Source organism: Canis lupus, chromosome 25 (assembly GCF_003254725.2).
Source record: "Canis lupus dingo isolate Sandy chromosome 25, ASM325472v2, whole genome shotgun sequence".
NCBI lineage: Eukaryota > Metazoa > Chordata > Mammalia > Carnivora > Canidae > Canis > Canis lupus.
In genome coordinates this window covers 42,442,349-42,458,568 of record NC_064267.1, presented here as the reverse complement: position 1 = coordinate 42,458,568, position 16,220 = coordinate 42,442,349, and the positions used below count along the sequence as shown (strand labels likewise).

Genomic DNA, 16,220 nt, shown 5'->3' with positions numbered 1-16,220 from the left:
GATAAAACGTGGCAATTAAATACTATCCGATGTCATTTATTTATGAACAAATGAAACGGAAATGTTGAGAGCAGTTCAATGGCATCTCCATCTCTTAACCCATAAAATAAATAATTCAGTGAGCATATCAATTTCTTAACATTGCTTAGGAAAATGTTTACTATTTCAACTCAGCGGTTGAAAATGATAACTTTCGTGATATTATTATTTCAAACTTTTTCATAGATGTAAATGGCTTATTATTTTTAAAAAATAGATGTAAATGGCCTTTATGAAAATGCCAGGCTGTGTTGTTTTGTCTCACTAAACAGAGCTGAGCATTATCCCACGGATTTAAAATGATGTTATTACATCAAGTGCCCTCCCTAATGCCCATCACCCAGTTGTACTGGGTGCTATATGCAACTGATGCATCACTAAATTCTACCTCTGAAACTAATAAAATATTTTTAGGAAATGTTTTTAAATAAAAAATAAAATATTATTACTCATGTAGGCCAGTCACTCCCCTGATCCTTTGCTTTCTGGCTTCTCGGAATGCTGCATGTAAGTAGCAGAGACAGAGGGAAGACAACCACTGAACACCCACCCCGTCTGATCCATTTGTAGGCTTATTCTCTGGGCCTCCTGCCAGTGCAGCCCTTGTCTGGGCTGCGAGCTCTGAAAAACTAGGGCTGTCCCATTGCTGACTGTCCCCAGGCAGGCTGTCCTCTCCCCAGGGTCTCAAGAGCAGGGTAGTGGCAAAGTAGACTTCTTAAGGGAAGTGACTCTTGAATCATCCTCTTTCTTTTTCACAATTCAGCCACTAATCTACAGGAGGCAAAAAGCTGACCCAGATGATGTTTAAAAGATAGAGATAGGGACTTTTATTTTGTTACTATAAAATTAATACATATTTATTGCGATTTCTTTTTTTTTTTTTTTTTTTACCAACAAGACAGATTAAAAGGAGGAAGAGTCCATTAAGACCATCATCCAAAGAATAATCTCCCTCAACATTATCCTTTTCACACCAGTCTTTTCTCCTTTGGATGCCTATTTTTAACAAAAACAAAGGGATTCTTGCACATATCCCAAGTTGTAGCCTCCTGTGTAGAATTCGCACCTTAGAGTGCCCTTCTTTCCATGTTTTCAAACAGCCTTGTACAACAATTGGTTGATCTAACACATACTCTAATGTTAGAGATTAGAGATGTTTGCAGGGGTTAAGGGGGTTCTCACCGAGTCAAGGTTTCACTATTGTATTTAGCTGAATCTTGAGGGAGGAGCAGAAAAGGAGCAGGGTGTTAGAAGGAGACAAGTGCGTTCCCAAAAGAGAAAGAGAAGGCCGTGCCCCAAGGCTTAAGACCCTGTGCAAGGTGAAGGAGCTGCAGGTGGCTCAGCAGGGCTGGAGCGCAAAGGTCAAAGGCAGGGAAATGAGAGCAGGAGAATCTGTGGGAGTCTGGCAGAGGCAAAGGGGGTTTGGCCTTGATCCTAAAGCTATCTTGACAGCATGGAGAAATCACATGGCACGGTAGCACTTTATCTTATCCCTCCCAGCCGTCTGCAGAACGGGGAAGTGGAAAGGACCCAGGCAGACAGGAGCAACGTGGGCAGGAAGTGTAGGGGTTGAGGATTGGATGGGTGTTTAGGACATAGAGTCATTTAAAAGATAAAAATAATAATGAGGACAAGGCATGAGGGAAAGGGAAAATCGAGATGAGCCTCAGGACAGATCCTTGAAACTGGCATCCTTGGTTTCCCAGCACCCATTTCTTCCCAACAAACTTTAGGCAGAACCAAAGCCACAGTCCAGGGATCTACCGGCTTTTCCTATAAAGGGTCAGAGAGTATTTTAAGTTTCATGGACCACATATCCTTTAAAAAAGGTAAAAACAAACCAAAAAATTTTTTTAATAAAATAAAAATAAAAAACAGGGCGCCTGGGTGGCTCAGTCAGTTAAGTGTCTGCCTTCGGCTCAGGTCATGACCCCAGGGTCCTGGGATGGAGCCTCGTATCGGACTCCCTGCTCAGTGGGGAGCCTGCTTCTCCCTCTACCCTGCTTGCTCTCTCATTCACCCTCTCTCTCAAATAAGTAAATAAAATCTTTTTTTAAAAAAAGGTAAAGACAATTACCTTTGTTTGGAGGGGTTTCTCATGTATTTGGGATTATTTTTTTTTATTATATCTCCTTCCTCCATTGCAACCAAAGGATTTTCAGTAGTAACCATGTAGTGGTTCATAAAAATCTTCGTTTTATTTCTTTTCATTTCATTTTATTTCGTTTCGTTTCATTTCTTTTCATCATCGTTTCTTATTTTTTGTCTACTGTTTTTTTTTAAAGATTGTATTTATTTATTCATGAGAGACACAGAGAAAGAGGCAGAGACATAGGCAGACAGAGATGCAGGCTCCCTGAAGGAAAACCTTATGTGGGACTCGGTCCCAGGACCCAGGGGTCACAACCTGAGCCGAAGGCAGACGCTCAGCCACTGAGCCACCCAGGTGCCCTTTGTCTTCTGTTTTAAAATAATTGAAAAAAGAAGAGATTTCTATTTTAAAGACATCGTGCAGATTGAGTAAAACATTTCATGTATTGACTGCAAATTTTACTCTCTACGCGAAAGGTTTTCGCCTTGCAGTCTTGCACTTGTTTTGCTATGTTACATTTTAAACAAAATAAAAGCTCCAAGTAGGCATAAAGAACTCAACTTCTGGAGCTTCATCCCTACAGTAACTACACGTTAGTGCATCTCGCAGGTCCTGCTGCAGACCCAGGCTGTGCCACAGAGATGCTCCGGCAATTCTGATCTCCTGGGAACCTACCCTCGGAGCATATGTACAGTGTAGCTGGGGCCAGATGGGTGTCGGGGTCAACAGTACAACTAGGAGTTCTCTAAACTACTTCCCGTGGATAAGACTGTTTACGGAAGGATAAGTAATAGCACCACCCTGATTTGAAGTTTACAGATAGAAAATTAAAACAGAATTATTTGGAACTTTGACCAGCAAAAGATTTTTTTCAGAGAGTATTTTTATCAGGGACGTTGTCTAGATTTGCTGGCACATCGAGATCATAAAAAGGCAGACCAAAATCAGTCGTTTCTTGTTGTTTGAAAGTTCTCCTCTGATGATGCTCTCGTTGCCAGCTTCTGGGGGGAGGGCCTCCAGGGCCTGTACCTGGTGCTGCGCACCCTCAGAGCTGCAGGGCTCAGCTCCACCTTCAGAACTGCCCGACAATCACTTCCACTTGCTGTGGGCAACAGTCTGTTCCGTATTCCTGAACGTTGAGACCCCTTCATAACCACCATCCTCTTCATTCTCAGCCAGTGACCTGACTTGCTACTTCACCCAAGAATCGGACCGTCAGGTGTAACTTCTCATCCCACTACCTGGCATGTCATCTCCATCCACCTTCTGCTTTGCTCCTGCAGATCAAGACCAATGCTCCTGTCCCACTTCCTCCAGGATTACTGTCTCTGTCTCCTCCTTTTACTCTTTATCCTCAGTTCTTATACACATACTTCTTTTTCATCCCGAAAAATAAAAATGCAGCCAGAGGCTTCGCCTGACCTGGCATCGCCACCCACCTCCAGCTCCATTCAGCCTCCAAGCCTTTTTTCCTAACATCTGGAGATGGATCTGCGTAGAGCACAGGTCACCATGTCTGGTTCCTGTAGGACTCAGCCTCTGGCTGTTCATTATGTGCAAGAGAAACTCTAAGCTCCTGACTTGGCACACAGGCATGATCTAGCCTCTGGCTCCCTGGTAATCTCACTGGTAACCTAGACATCACTGTAGTATCCAAATGCTTTTAGTCTGATTTTCTATTTTTTTTTAAGATTTTATTTATTTATTCATAGACACACAGAGAGAGAGGCAGAGACACAGGCAGAGGGAGAAGCAGGCTCCATTCAGGGAGCCCAATGTGGGACTCGATCCCGGGTCTCCAGGATCACACCCCAGGCTACAGGCAGCGCCAAACCGCTGAGCCACCGGGGCTGCCCTGATTTTCTATTTTTAAATCAACTTTCTAGTTTCCCAGGGAAATGCTGGAATGCGGGTAGGTGGAATGGGTAAAATATGTGTCTTGTGTATCAGACTTGAGTATCACCATTATTAGAAAGTTCTAGCTCCTATTTTAAAAAATTAATTAATTGGCCTTCTAGTTTACTACTCTTTCCTGAGTTGGTTCATATGAGTTGGTCTCCTGAGGCAAATCCTCTCTCACTCTACCAAACAAACTGAAGACTTGGACCTACAAAACAAGAACCAGATGCCGTGCTAAGGGCTCTACCAAGGCAAAGCTACCCTGAAAGGCTGTTTAGAGCCAGGTGTCTTCCTTCTGTGACATCTTTGTTGTCACCTATCAGTGTCCATCTCAATAACAGACACACAAAGCATGGGCTTTTGAGTCAGGAATAGATGGATTCGATTCCTTAAGTTCTGGGATAGCCATACTTCATGGCCATGAGAACTTGGGAAAGGCACTTCACTTCACTGGGTCTATTTCCATTTCTTTAAAATGCGGATAGTAATGCTTACCTATAAGATGACGGTAAAGATGAAACAGGTTTAACAAAAGCACTTGGCAGTAAAAAAAAAAAAAAAAAAATGTCAGGAGTGTTCCAAATCTGCATGAAGACAGGATGAATCTGAAGGCCACTTTGGTTACAATGGGGAGGTAGAGCTGTCCAAAGAAGATAAAGATACTTTTGGTTTGACATTCAAGGAAATTATTTGTCATGTGTATTTCAGAAAATCTTGGAAAATGTATACAAGTCATGAAGACATTGGGTATGATTTTGAAGATGACCCCAAAGATAAGAAGACACTTAAGTCCCATCCAAACATTGACAGTGGATGGGCTTGGATGGTGGTTCTTTCCTCCTTCTTTGTGCACATCCTCATTATGGGCTCCCAGATGGCCCTGGGAGTCCTCAACGTGGAATGGCTTGAAGAGTTCCATCAGAGCCGTGGCCTGACTGCATGGGTCAGCTCCCTCAGCATGGGCATCACTTTGATTGTGGGTATGTTCACGTGCAACCTGTTGTAAAACTGAATTATAAGTTGACCATTCTCTGCTGTAGGTAATGTTTTAGATTGTCAAAATATTAGACACTGCATGTTAATGATGGTACTATTTTATTTTTCAGGCTAAAATACATATAACATCACATTCACTGTTTTAACCACTTTTAGGTATACAGTTCATTGCCACTGAGTGCATTCATCCCCACCATCCACCTCCAGAACTTTTTCATCGTCTCAAACTGAAACTCTGCACCCGTGAAACAAGTCTCCATTCCCACCTCCCCTTGGCCCCTGACCACCACCCTCCTGCCTTTAGTCTCTATGACAGCGCCTGATAGAAGTGGAATCACTCAACACGTGTCCTTTTGTGTGATATTACTGTTTGAATATTATGAACATTTGGAGTGTCTTAAAAATTGATAGTTTAAAAAACTCTTTTGCCCCAAACTCTGTTTTCTTGACTGCTACTATTCATTATATATCACTACAGGTCTGTTTACTTAACATTTATGAATATTGGTAAAAGATAAAAATTTTAGGGAAAACACTATAAAAGGCAGGTAACTATCTTATTTCAGAGTTCTGGTGATTTAATTTGAAATATTGATCACACACTGTTGCAAAATCTATTAAAGTGCTTTTAGAAAAGTTACAGATCTAGCTAACAGGAAGGAATAATAATGTATTTTGTTAAACCTCACCACACACCAATCTGTGAAAGCAATTCTTTTTTTTTTAATTTATATATATTTTATTTGTTTATTGATGAGAGACACAGGGAGAGGGAAAAGCAGGCTCCATGCAGAGAGCCTGATGTGGGACTTGATCCCGGGACTCCAGGATCACACCCTGGGCCGAAGGGAGATGCTCAACTGCTGAGCCTCCTAGGTGTCCCTGAAAGCAATTCTCATGCAGTTGGAGATGCCAAGCTAGAAAGTTATCATAACTATAAGATGTTATTATGGCCTATGTGTTTCCTTTTGGGAACTAGACAATTTTTACTGTCAACTAACCTTTAATAAGCATCTATCATATAACAGGTGTTTTCCCTTACTTTATCTCTTGAATGTAAAAGCCATACTTTTACATTGAAAATTTTTTTTTACATTTATTCTTATTTATTTATCTCTTAGAATGTTCATGCCAGTGGTGGGGAGGGGCAGAGAGAATCTTAAGCAAGCTCCACACCCAGTGCGGAGCCCTGCTCAGGACCCTGAAATCATGACCTGAGCCGAAATCAAAAGTCTGAGGCTTAACTGACTAAGCCAAACAGGCACCTCTACATCAATTTTTTTTTTAATCTCAAGTATTCATGAAATCACACTGGAAACATAGATGGCCTCAAATCTTCTTCTAGTTCTGTGAGCGTTTGCGTATGACAGGCATCTGTGTGCTTGATGAGAATCTCCCTTTTCAGTGATTTCCACATTGGTAATTAATTCCTTGACTCCGATTCAGAGATTTGTTGATTTTGGCTGGCATGCAGGCAGTGATCATTTGGATAATACAAATAATATTAATAATGGTGATACTGCTAACGATTAAAAACAAGGATGAAGTGTTATTTCTCAAGATGTGTGTGGAGTATGCGTGTTTATCAAAGGGAATTAATACTAATCTAGTTTTAGAATTACATAAGGGCACCGTTACGTGTGTCAGGGAATTGCCGGTAAATTCTTGCCTGCAGCATTAAGGAACTGACTCCTTCAACCCTGCGTTGGCCTGGTTAAGACTAGCACTGTCATATGAAAAACGCAGTGTAGGCAATATGCTAGTTTTATGTTGGATGTGATTCAGCCTTCTCAAATAAGCCAGCGAAGGAAAACTGTACTTCTAGAAAACCTTCCATCCAGTTTTTTTACCTTTTTAAAAATAAATCCTTAAGGGGAGCCCAGCTGGCTTAATCCATAGAGCATGGGACTCTTGGTCTTGGGGTCATGAGTTCAAGGCCCATATTGGATGTAGAGATCACTTAAAAATACAATCTTTTTTTAAAAAAATACAATCTTTTGTTTATTGTTTAAAGATTTTATTTATTTATTCACAAAAGACACCGAGAAAGAGGCAGAGACAGAGGCAGAGGGAGAAGCAGGCTCCCTCCGGGGAGCGTGATGCAGAACTTGATCCCAGGACACCAGGATCGCAACCTGAGCCAAAGGCAAAAATGCTCAACCACTGAGCCACCCAGGTGCTCCAAGAATACAACCTTTAAAAAAAAATCTTACTTTGGGGTAAACCAAAATACTTAGAGATTCAATCTAGGAAGTCTGTGTCTACCACAGAAAAGAAGACTCCGCGAAAGGCCAGGATAGGAAACGTCCCCTTATTTTCCAAATCGTCCAGTGAGGTTGTCTTAGATATAATTTTGTGTTTCACAAGTCCTACAAAAATAAGCAATGCTAACCAGTCCTGCAATTGTTGGAAATGATTTTGAATATGACTCCAAAATAAGAACACCTGATTCATGGCGATGGTGAAACGTGTTTGTCTTCTTGAATTTAATTGGGAGGTAAGTAACTATATATTCAGAATTCTGTTTGCGAGGCCACGAATCCCGAGCAGTGTGATTTCAGCTTGTAGACTAACCTTTCTACAGGAAAGGTACCTGCCAGATAAATATCTTGTGTCTTGGAAATCATAACACAGCAAGGCTCATAGTTATATAAATAAAAGGTCTTTTATCTTATCGTGACCCTAAACTGCTGTTCGTTATCTTAAACTGCCTGATACAGGGTGGCTGCAGATCTGTTGGGTGTTTTCCGAGCCAGAAGCCTGCAAGAAGAGCTCTCCTTTATTTACCACGTAGTGCGTGCCACATGCACGTTATGCATAGGCTCTCGTTTGATCCCACTGCAACGCCAGCGCCAGACCACTGTCCTCTGTCTGACAAGGAAGACATGCAGGGTTCACAGACTTCCTTACGAAAGGTTAAACAGCGAATAAGCATGAGACAGGCTTCAAAGCTGGCCCACTGGCCTCCAAAGTTGTGTCTACTCTACCACACTCCCTGCCCCTACAACAGATGAGAACTGAGAATATATTTGAAGTGAATAAATATAGATTGTTCTCATTTTCTAATCGTTGTAAGCACACTTGGGTTTTCTCTTCTACATTCAAAAAAAAATCTGTGAATTATGTTAGAGTTGAAAACTATCTCTCTGTTGGGCAGTGGCTTGCATGTAGGAAATTTAGTTGATTCCTGTTTCATTCATTGCTAGCATGGGCTTCGCCATTTTCCTGCCAAAGGTCCCAATTTTTAACAACATGTAATCGCCTCAGTCGTATCTACAGCAGCCTTGGTGATACCCTCAGAATAATTCTTGGTGGGAGCCATGTTGGGGGAATCTACAGGCTGCAGAAGGATACTTTCTTGCTAAGGAGATTTTAGACCAGCGATTGCCAATCCTGACTGCACATCAGATCCATCTGAGGAGCTTTTAAAACCCCTGCTGTTCACGCTGCACCTAGGCCATTAAATCAGAACGTCTTGGGATGGGACCCAAGCATCAAGTTTTTTTTTTTAAAGCTCCTAAGTGACTCCAATGCTCAGCCGAGGCAGACAGTCATTGATTTAGAGGCTCTGAACTCCTTACTGCAGTGAAGGATTACCCTAAGAGGCCGGGAGTTCAATGAACTACCTACTTTCATCCTTGACTGTATGCCACGGTCACCTCAGATCATTCCTCTCCTCACCTAACCTATGAGATGCAGGGGCAGGCAAGAAATTAGGACTTCCTCCTGGTGTTGCCTGCAGCTTTATTATGTAGAAAACAGGCCAAAATCAGATTTCTTCTGAAGAGGTGAAAGTCTGCATCTCGTCCCAGAACTCTGGATTCCTCCATAAAAGTGGGAATCATAACCAGACAACCGCCCCTCTACCTCCTTTGCCCCTTGTCCTTAGACTGTGGGGAATTCTTTTCATTTTAGTGAAACTCTAACTTGACCTTAGAGAGGCCAGTTGACCATCAGCAATGATGAGAAAATGGAACAGAAGCAGAACACTTGGGTCCAACTTCCTTACTTTGACCCTATCTGTGTTTGGTAACCATGGAGGAGGCATGCCATCTCTAGGGCTGGCTTTGCCCGTCTGCAAGTCCTAAATGACTGAAGCTCCACCATGTGAGAGATGATGAACCAGAAAGTCAGACAGTTACCAACTTGCGTTCGTATCAGTAAAGCAATTAATCCTTTCTTTTTGATATACAACATTCCTCCAGACATGAATATCTGCTCTTACTTGGGAATTCCACCTCCCTCCTTTCCCCCCAAATGTTTTCTTCGTGCACTGTTTCAGAAGCAGGCAGTATCACAGAAAAGCTCGCTTCTGGCCTTTTCTGTTACATGGACAACATGATCGGGCTCCTGAACTGCAATCTGGTGACTTGTCGTAGCTTAAAAGGCTGATTAACCGTAGACCGATGAGTCATGACTTTTTCTCTTTTTTATTTACTCCTCTTTGTGGGGCCCCTGGGTGGCTCAGTTGGTTAAGCATCAGACTCTTGATTTCAGCTCAGGTCATGATCTCAGGGTCCTGAGATCGAGCCCCACCTCGGGCTCCATGCTCAGCAGAAGGTCTGTTTGAGATTCACCCCTCCCCCTACTCATGCACATTTTTGCTCTCTCTCAAATAAATCTTTAAAAAAATATATCTATGAAGAAATCAAAGATCCGTCTTCAACTTATGGTTTCTGAATTTCAGTTGCTCCCATAATTCCCTTAGAAGTTTTTAGCAGTGCATTTAGTTTATATATATTTTTTATACCATGTGCTTACTTTATAGTACATAACAGTATATTTATGTAAAATATATTTACTGTATTGTCCATTCTAAGAGGTTTATCTGGTGAGTTATTTGTGTAATACACCAAGGTTAAATTAATAAATCATCACCTTCATCATTTTTAGGATTAGGCTTGCTCAGAATCATTAGACAAAGAAAAAAATCCATTAGCAAACTGTGCATCCAAATCTAACATGAATGTAGATAGAACTTTAAAGGAACATTTTGTTTCAGTTTGAACTAAAAGGGGAAACTCCTTAGAGTTTAACAAATTTTTAGCCTGAAATAGTCCCACCAGAATATAGGGCTTTGTAACTAGGAAAAGGAATAATGATCAAAAGTAAGATGATGTTTAAAATGTGCCATCTTACTGAATATTAACCAAAGGTCACACTGTATTGCTAAAGTACAGATTGCTTTTTGGACAGGGAATCACTGATCACCAGGCAGGCATTGAGCTTCTGTGACATCAGAAGTTACCCAAGGCACCTGGGTGGCTTAGTGGGTTAAGTGTCCAGCTCTTGAGCTCAGCTCAGGTCTTGAGCTCAGGGTGGTGAGTTCCAGTCCTGCATTGTGCTCCATGTAAAAAAAAAAGAAGTTACCACAAAATCAGGAAGAAAACAAAGAGGTTTGACAAAAACCAGAGTGTCCTAGGAAAATAGGCAGTCAGGATATGTGTCATATGATACGGTATTGCTGCCTGCATAGCATCCACTGCACCCCGAATCGTATTTCTGGATCTCAACATGGTGTCATAAAAATGTATAGCCTGGTGGGGCCGGTCTGCAACTGAGAGTCACCAGAGGCTGAAGTGCGTATGAAGTGATGGGAAGTTCTTTTCAACACACTTTGCATCCAGGTGTCCTCGTGAAAAGAAGCTATCAGTTCTTTACAGGAAGCATGGGAGGCCTGAAAAATCCCTTTCTGTACTCCCCTTAAGGTCTGAAGGCAAAAAGTCAAATAACAAATAATGTAAATGAGGGCAGAAGGCCAAGTACAAGACCAAAGGGAAAGGTGGTGACTCTAGCAAACTAGGAGTGGGGACAGAGCTACTCGGGCCAGCCCACGCACAGCTCCAGCCCATCTTGGCTGTGTGGGAAGCTGCTGGATTCTGTGCAATCATTGGATTTCTTGTGAATGCTCTTAATTTTTAAATGCTGGCAACTGATTCAAAATATCTTTTAAAGATTGTATTTATTTATTTCAGAGAGAGCGAGCGAGCATGAGCGGTGGAGAGGGGTATAGGGAGGAGGAGAAGCAGATTCCCTGCCGAGTGGGGAGCCCAACACGGGGCAGATTCCAGGACCCTAAGATCATGACCTGAGCCAAAGGCAGATGCCCAACCTACTGAGCCACCCAGGCATCCCTAAACATCTTGTAAACTGTTTTCTGGATAAACAAAATGCATCTGCAGGCTGAATAAGCCCATAGACAGCTAGTTTAGGACCTACTTGTGTTGTAGACAAGAGAATGAACTAACTCATCTGTCTATTTATTTCAGGTCTGCCTTTCTTGAAAACCTAGCACCTTGAGCTCTCCAGTGACATGACCAGTGAAAGAAACTCATCTTTGCATGCTAAAAGCTTTCTGCATAGAAAGCAATGGGGGGTTTGGGTTTGTTTTATTTAACAGCCCTAGTAATTTTTAGTCTTTGTCTTCATTGAGGATTTTCAAAGAAAGCATGAAAATAAAACACCATCAGTCAATTCCCTTTTCCATGTCCCGAGACAGGACCTTTCATTGGCTTGTTTATCAACACCTGTGGGTGTCGCGGGACTGCCATCATCGGAGGGCTGGTGAACTCACTGGGCTGGGTACTGAGCGCCTATGCCGCAAACGTGCACTATCTCTTTATTACCTTTGGAGTGACAGCTGGTAAGCATGTTGATTATTTTTAACCTTAATTTTAAATATATTTGTTGGGCATTTTGACAATGAATATTTGTGGAGAAAAAAGAACCATTGAAATATTAAAATATTTTGTCCTTTTTTTTAAAGATTTTATTTATTTTTTCTTTTTAAAGATTTATTTATTTATTTATTTATTTATTTATTTATTTATTTATTTATTTATTTCAGAAGAGAGAGCCCGAGCAGGGGAGGGAGGGAGCAGGGAGGGGCAGAGGGAGAAGGGGAAGCAGACTCCCCGATGATGAGCAGGGAGCCTGAGGTGGGGCTTGATCCCAGAAAAGCCCTGGGATCATGACCTGAGCCCAAGGCAGACGCTTAACTGACTCAGCCACCTAGGCATCCCAGATTTTGTCCTTTTCCTCCACCCCAGCCCACCAGGAAATACTTTTTTAGTATAAGATATTAAATATGCCTTAAGTGTGGAAAAACAACTTAACAAGTGTACTTGGCCTTCCTGTTAGAATTTAATTAAATTTCCCATGATTGGTTCTAAGTGCTAGTCTTCTCTCTTATGAAGAGTAGGAAAAAGGAAGGTAATAACAGTCTTGGGTGAATAGACCAAATATTAAGGAAATTAATAACATTCTGTCATTTAATAACTACAGAATGGAGCATGAATCATAGAATAATTATTTTCTCCTTTCACTCTATTCAAATGAATGACAAAGCAGCAAAATCCACATATATGTAGAGACCCTTAGGAAGCAAAACTAGAGCAGAGAGTGTCACTCCTCAGGGAACAGGTAAAAATTGGCTACCAGGCAGTGTGGTTTGCATATCCGTTCTGCAAAATACATTTCCAGCTATTATTTCCTTTATCAACGGGTAGCCGAATTCACACAGATAAGAAGTATCTTAACTTGTACAATTGAATTGCAGTGAACCGGATCCAGCTTGACTTGGAGTCCAGAGCTACAATCCTAATAAATGACACACTGACAGAAATGTTGGTATAAGAGTTAAAAGTCAGAATACGGAAGTCTTGCTTTTTTTTCCCCCCCCACTTATTATCTGTGTGACTTCAGGCAAACTACTTAACCCACTTATGCCTCAGTTTCCTTATCTGCCAAATGGGATCATTAAGTGCTTGGTTTAAAGGGTGGTTGAAATGATTAGGAGATTATCGGTGTAAAGCACTCAGCACAATACTTATCACAAAACAGAATCCTTGGTTAAGTGTTAGCTAATATATAATTGTTATATGGAATGTAACATTCTTATTATAAGCTTAAGTGCCTACTTTATGATAGCCGGAGACGTGAACATGAAGACCTCCTCTCCAAATAAGTTGGCAAGCTGATTCTCTATAATTTACATTGATCCACATTTACACATAAAGCACTTCTATGTCCTTTGAATCATAGTTTTAAAACCATGGATCTGAAGGACTTGGTAACAGTTCTTAAAGAACAGCTTAAGGTGTTTTCCTGAGTGTTACAGAAACTTCCCCCCAAATACTCCAATGAATAGAGCCAGCACTGGGATTTTTATATTGTGGGTGAGGAAATAAACACTCCTGCCAAAGCTAGGGAGTGACACTAGGGTCTCCGTGGCACCCCCTGTGAACTGGATGTGGTGGTCACTGATTATATAGACTTGGTCCTAAAAACTGAGACTTGAGATTAATTCCCCTCATTTAGAGATTCCTATGATTCGATTCTTTGTTTTAATGAACTTTTTTTCTTGCAGTTAATTGCTGATTGACCTGCAATTGATATTGTTTCCATAGTCATTCATTTATTTATTTCTCAGGTAGTTCTGGACCCAAGGAAGTAGGAGGAAAATCAGGGGGCTGGTGAAAGGGAAGTGTGTCTTGAGACTCTTTATTACTCCCACTTGTTATACAGGAAAAAAAAAAATCTCTGCAAATAAATGTATCCACCTCCCCCACAAATATATATCAAACTATATTAAACTGGAAAATCCAGCTAAATCAGTTAACTTATATATGCAAAACTCTGGGCTGTCACTAGAGAGGCATGTGGATGCTGATTAGCAATTAGGCCCTATTTAACAGAAAAGAAAAAAATGGGAAGATCTGCAAAAAGAAAGCACTTGAGGGGCACCTGGGTGGCTCAGTCGGTGAAGCATCTGCCCTTGGCTCAGGTCATGATCTCAGTGTCCTGAGATCAAGTCCTGTGTCAGGCTCCCTGCTCAGTGGGGAGTCTGCTTCTCCCTCTCCCTCTGCCTGCTGTTTTATCTCTCTCTCTCTCTCTCTGTCAAGTAAATAAATAAAATATTTTTAAAAAGAAGGAAAGAAAGCCCTTGAGAAACACGTTTCACTGTATAATTTACGTTTGAGAAAAAACTTTGCTGATATCCTGCTTCCTTCCAAAAAGTATTTGAGACAGATTTGTTTGTATCTCTCTCTCTCTCTTTTTTCTTTAACACCTAGGCAATTAAAACTGTGTAGGAGTATCCTCCTATTAAGCAGAAAAAAATAATGTCTTACTTAGCCAAGGGAGTCTGGACAGATTTGTTCAGCCTCACCAGAGCTCCATTCTCTTAAGCCTGTCTCCTGAAGACACCTTTCCCCCCATCCCCAGTGACCCAGAATCTCAGGATTTTTTTCTTCCCATCTGGGCCTCTTTCCTCCACCTGGTAGGTAGGGCTGTAAGCTCATCCTCTGAGCCCGTGAAGAGTTATTCCAGGGCCCTTCCCAGGGCTGGACATTAGCAGAGCCTTGGCTGACCACTGGGCTTGAGCCACATATCCCCAGGGCCTGTCCTATAAGCTCATGGAATAATTGTGCTCATTACAGACAACAGAGCCACGTGAGGAGGGGAGGATGCTGGTAAGGACATGGATGGTGTAACAGGGAAATAGATACTTGTGACGTTGGGCATGGATTTTGTTTTTTCTTCATATACTGGAGCATTTATTATTCGCACTAAGTTAGAATTAGTGCTGCTCTTAGGTATCTCGGTTCTATTCCTATTAATCATTTTATTCTGCTATTGTTTAGAAATCCATAACCACACTAAATTTAGGATGTTGGTTATTGTCAGTCACAAATCAAATTTTTCTAAAAATTAAACTCATTTTGTGCTCTCAGCAAAATCTAGACGATGACAAATTTGACAGGACAAATGACCCAGTTTCCTCACAAATAAATGTCAAGAAAAACGAAAGAGAGATAAATTTTAAGAAAAAAATAGAGGAATTTAAAAGAGGCTTAAAAATCATATCAAAGAATAGCACTGTGTGGGCCTTACTTGGATCCTGATTTAAAAAAAAGTATTTTTAAAAACAGTCATTTATGAGACAATTAGAAATTTGAACACCTTCTGGATGTTTCATGATATCGAGCAAATTGTTCATTTTTTTCAGTTAAGATATGATGATTATGCTGTTTAAAGAATTCTTCTCTTAGAGATTTATACTAAAATATTTGCACTTGACATGATATATGTGGGATTTGCTTTACAGTTAGAGGGAGAAAGGAGTGTGTTAGTGGACTATCAAATATTTTTCTCTGCCTCTTTGAATATTAGGAAGTTAGAGATTCTGTTTTTTATGGACTTAAACATCATACAGATTAATCCAGAGTTTAGTTCAAAATTAAGGCGAGTCATTTTCTTCATGCTAATTTATCACATAATGCAAATTATGATCATTGTCCTCTCTGAGCTTGCAAGGGGGACCTGCTCCCACTTGTGCTGGGAATCACTTAGAAGTTTGCTTAATTGTTCTTAAAACAAGGGTATCCACCTGAAGAGTGGTTGAGGCTCTCATTGATTTCTGACAGTTGCTGTAAATATCACTACTTTTAGGTAAATAAAGGAGGCATGTTGCTTCTGGAGGCTTCTTTTAGAAACTCAGGCTGAAGCAAAATCCTTCATCAAAATCCTACCTGCAGGCAGCCAGGGGGATGAGCATTTTAGGGTGAGAGGCAGTGGGAAAGGACCAGACTCTGCAGTTGGGTCTGAGTTCCACCCTGGATTATCCAGGTCCCTGCAGCTCGTCTTGGGCAAGAAGCTTAAGTCTTCATGAGGCTCGAGAAAGGGGCATAGGGATACCTGGCCGGCCCAGTCAGAAGAGCATGCAACTCTTGATTTTGGTGTCGTGAATTTGAGTTGAGCCCCACCTTGGATGTAGAGATTACTTAAATAAATAAAAGGTGGTGTGGGTTTTGGGGGGTTTTTTTTGTTTTGTTTTTTAAAGATTTTATTTATCTATTCATGAGACACGGAGAGAGAGGCAGAGACACAGGCAAAGGGAGAAGCAGGTTCCATGCAGAGAGCGCGACGTGGGACTTGATCCCAGGTCTCCAGGATCACACCCTGGGCTGCAGGCGGCGCTAAACCGCTAAGCCACCCGGGTTGCCCTTTTTTTTTTTTTTAAAGGGTAGACCCACAGCTAACTTCTGGGTTATTGTGAAAATCCAGTCACCTAAAGCCTATAAAGCAACTGGCCCATCATCCATCATTGGTACTTAATTAATGGTAATTAGTATTATAATTGTATGTATGATGGCTCTGGTTTCTCTCAAAGTCAAGTATTTCTGGAACTATT

The 16,220-nt window shown here is 41.3% G+C and overlaps 1 protein-coding gene across 1 annotated transcript in view; it reads left to right on the top strand.

Moving 5' to 3' along the window:
* Positions 1–16,220, top strand: part of SLC16A14 (solute carrier family 16 member 14) — a 31,340-nt gene that overhangs the window by 2,677 nt on the left and 12,443 nt on the right. Inside the window, exons 2-3 of the mRNA XM_025420752.3 lie at positions 4,739–5,010; positions 11,526–11,669. Of these exons, the coding sequence (XP_025276537.2) occupies positions 4,752–5,010; positions 11,526–11,669 (403 nt within the window). The 5' untranslated portion in view covers positions 4,739–4,751. The remainder of the gene's footprint in view (positions 1–4,738; positions 5,011–11,525; positions 11,670–16,220) is intronic.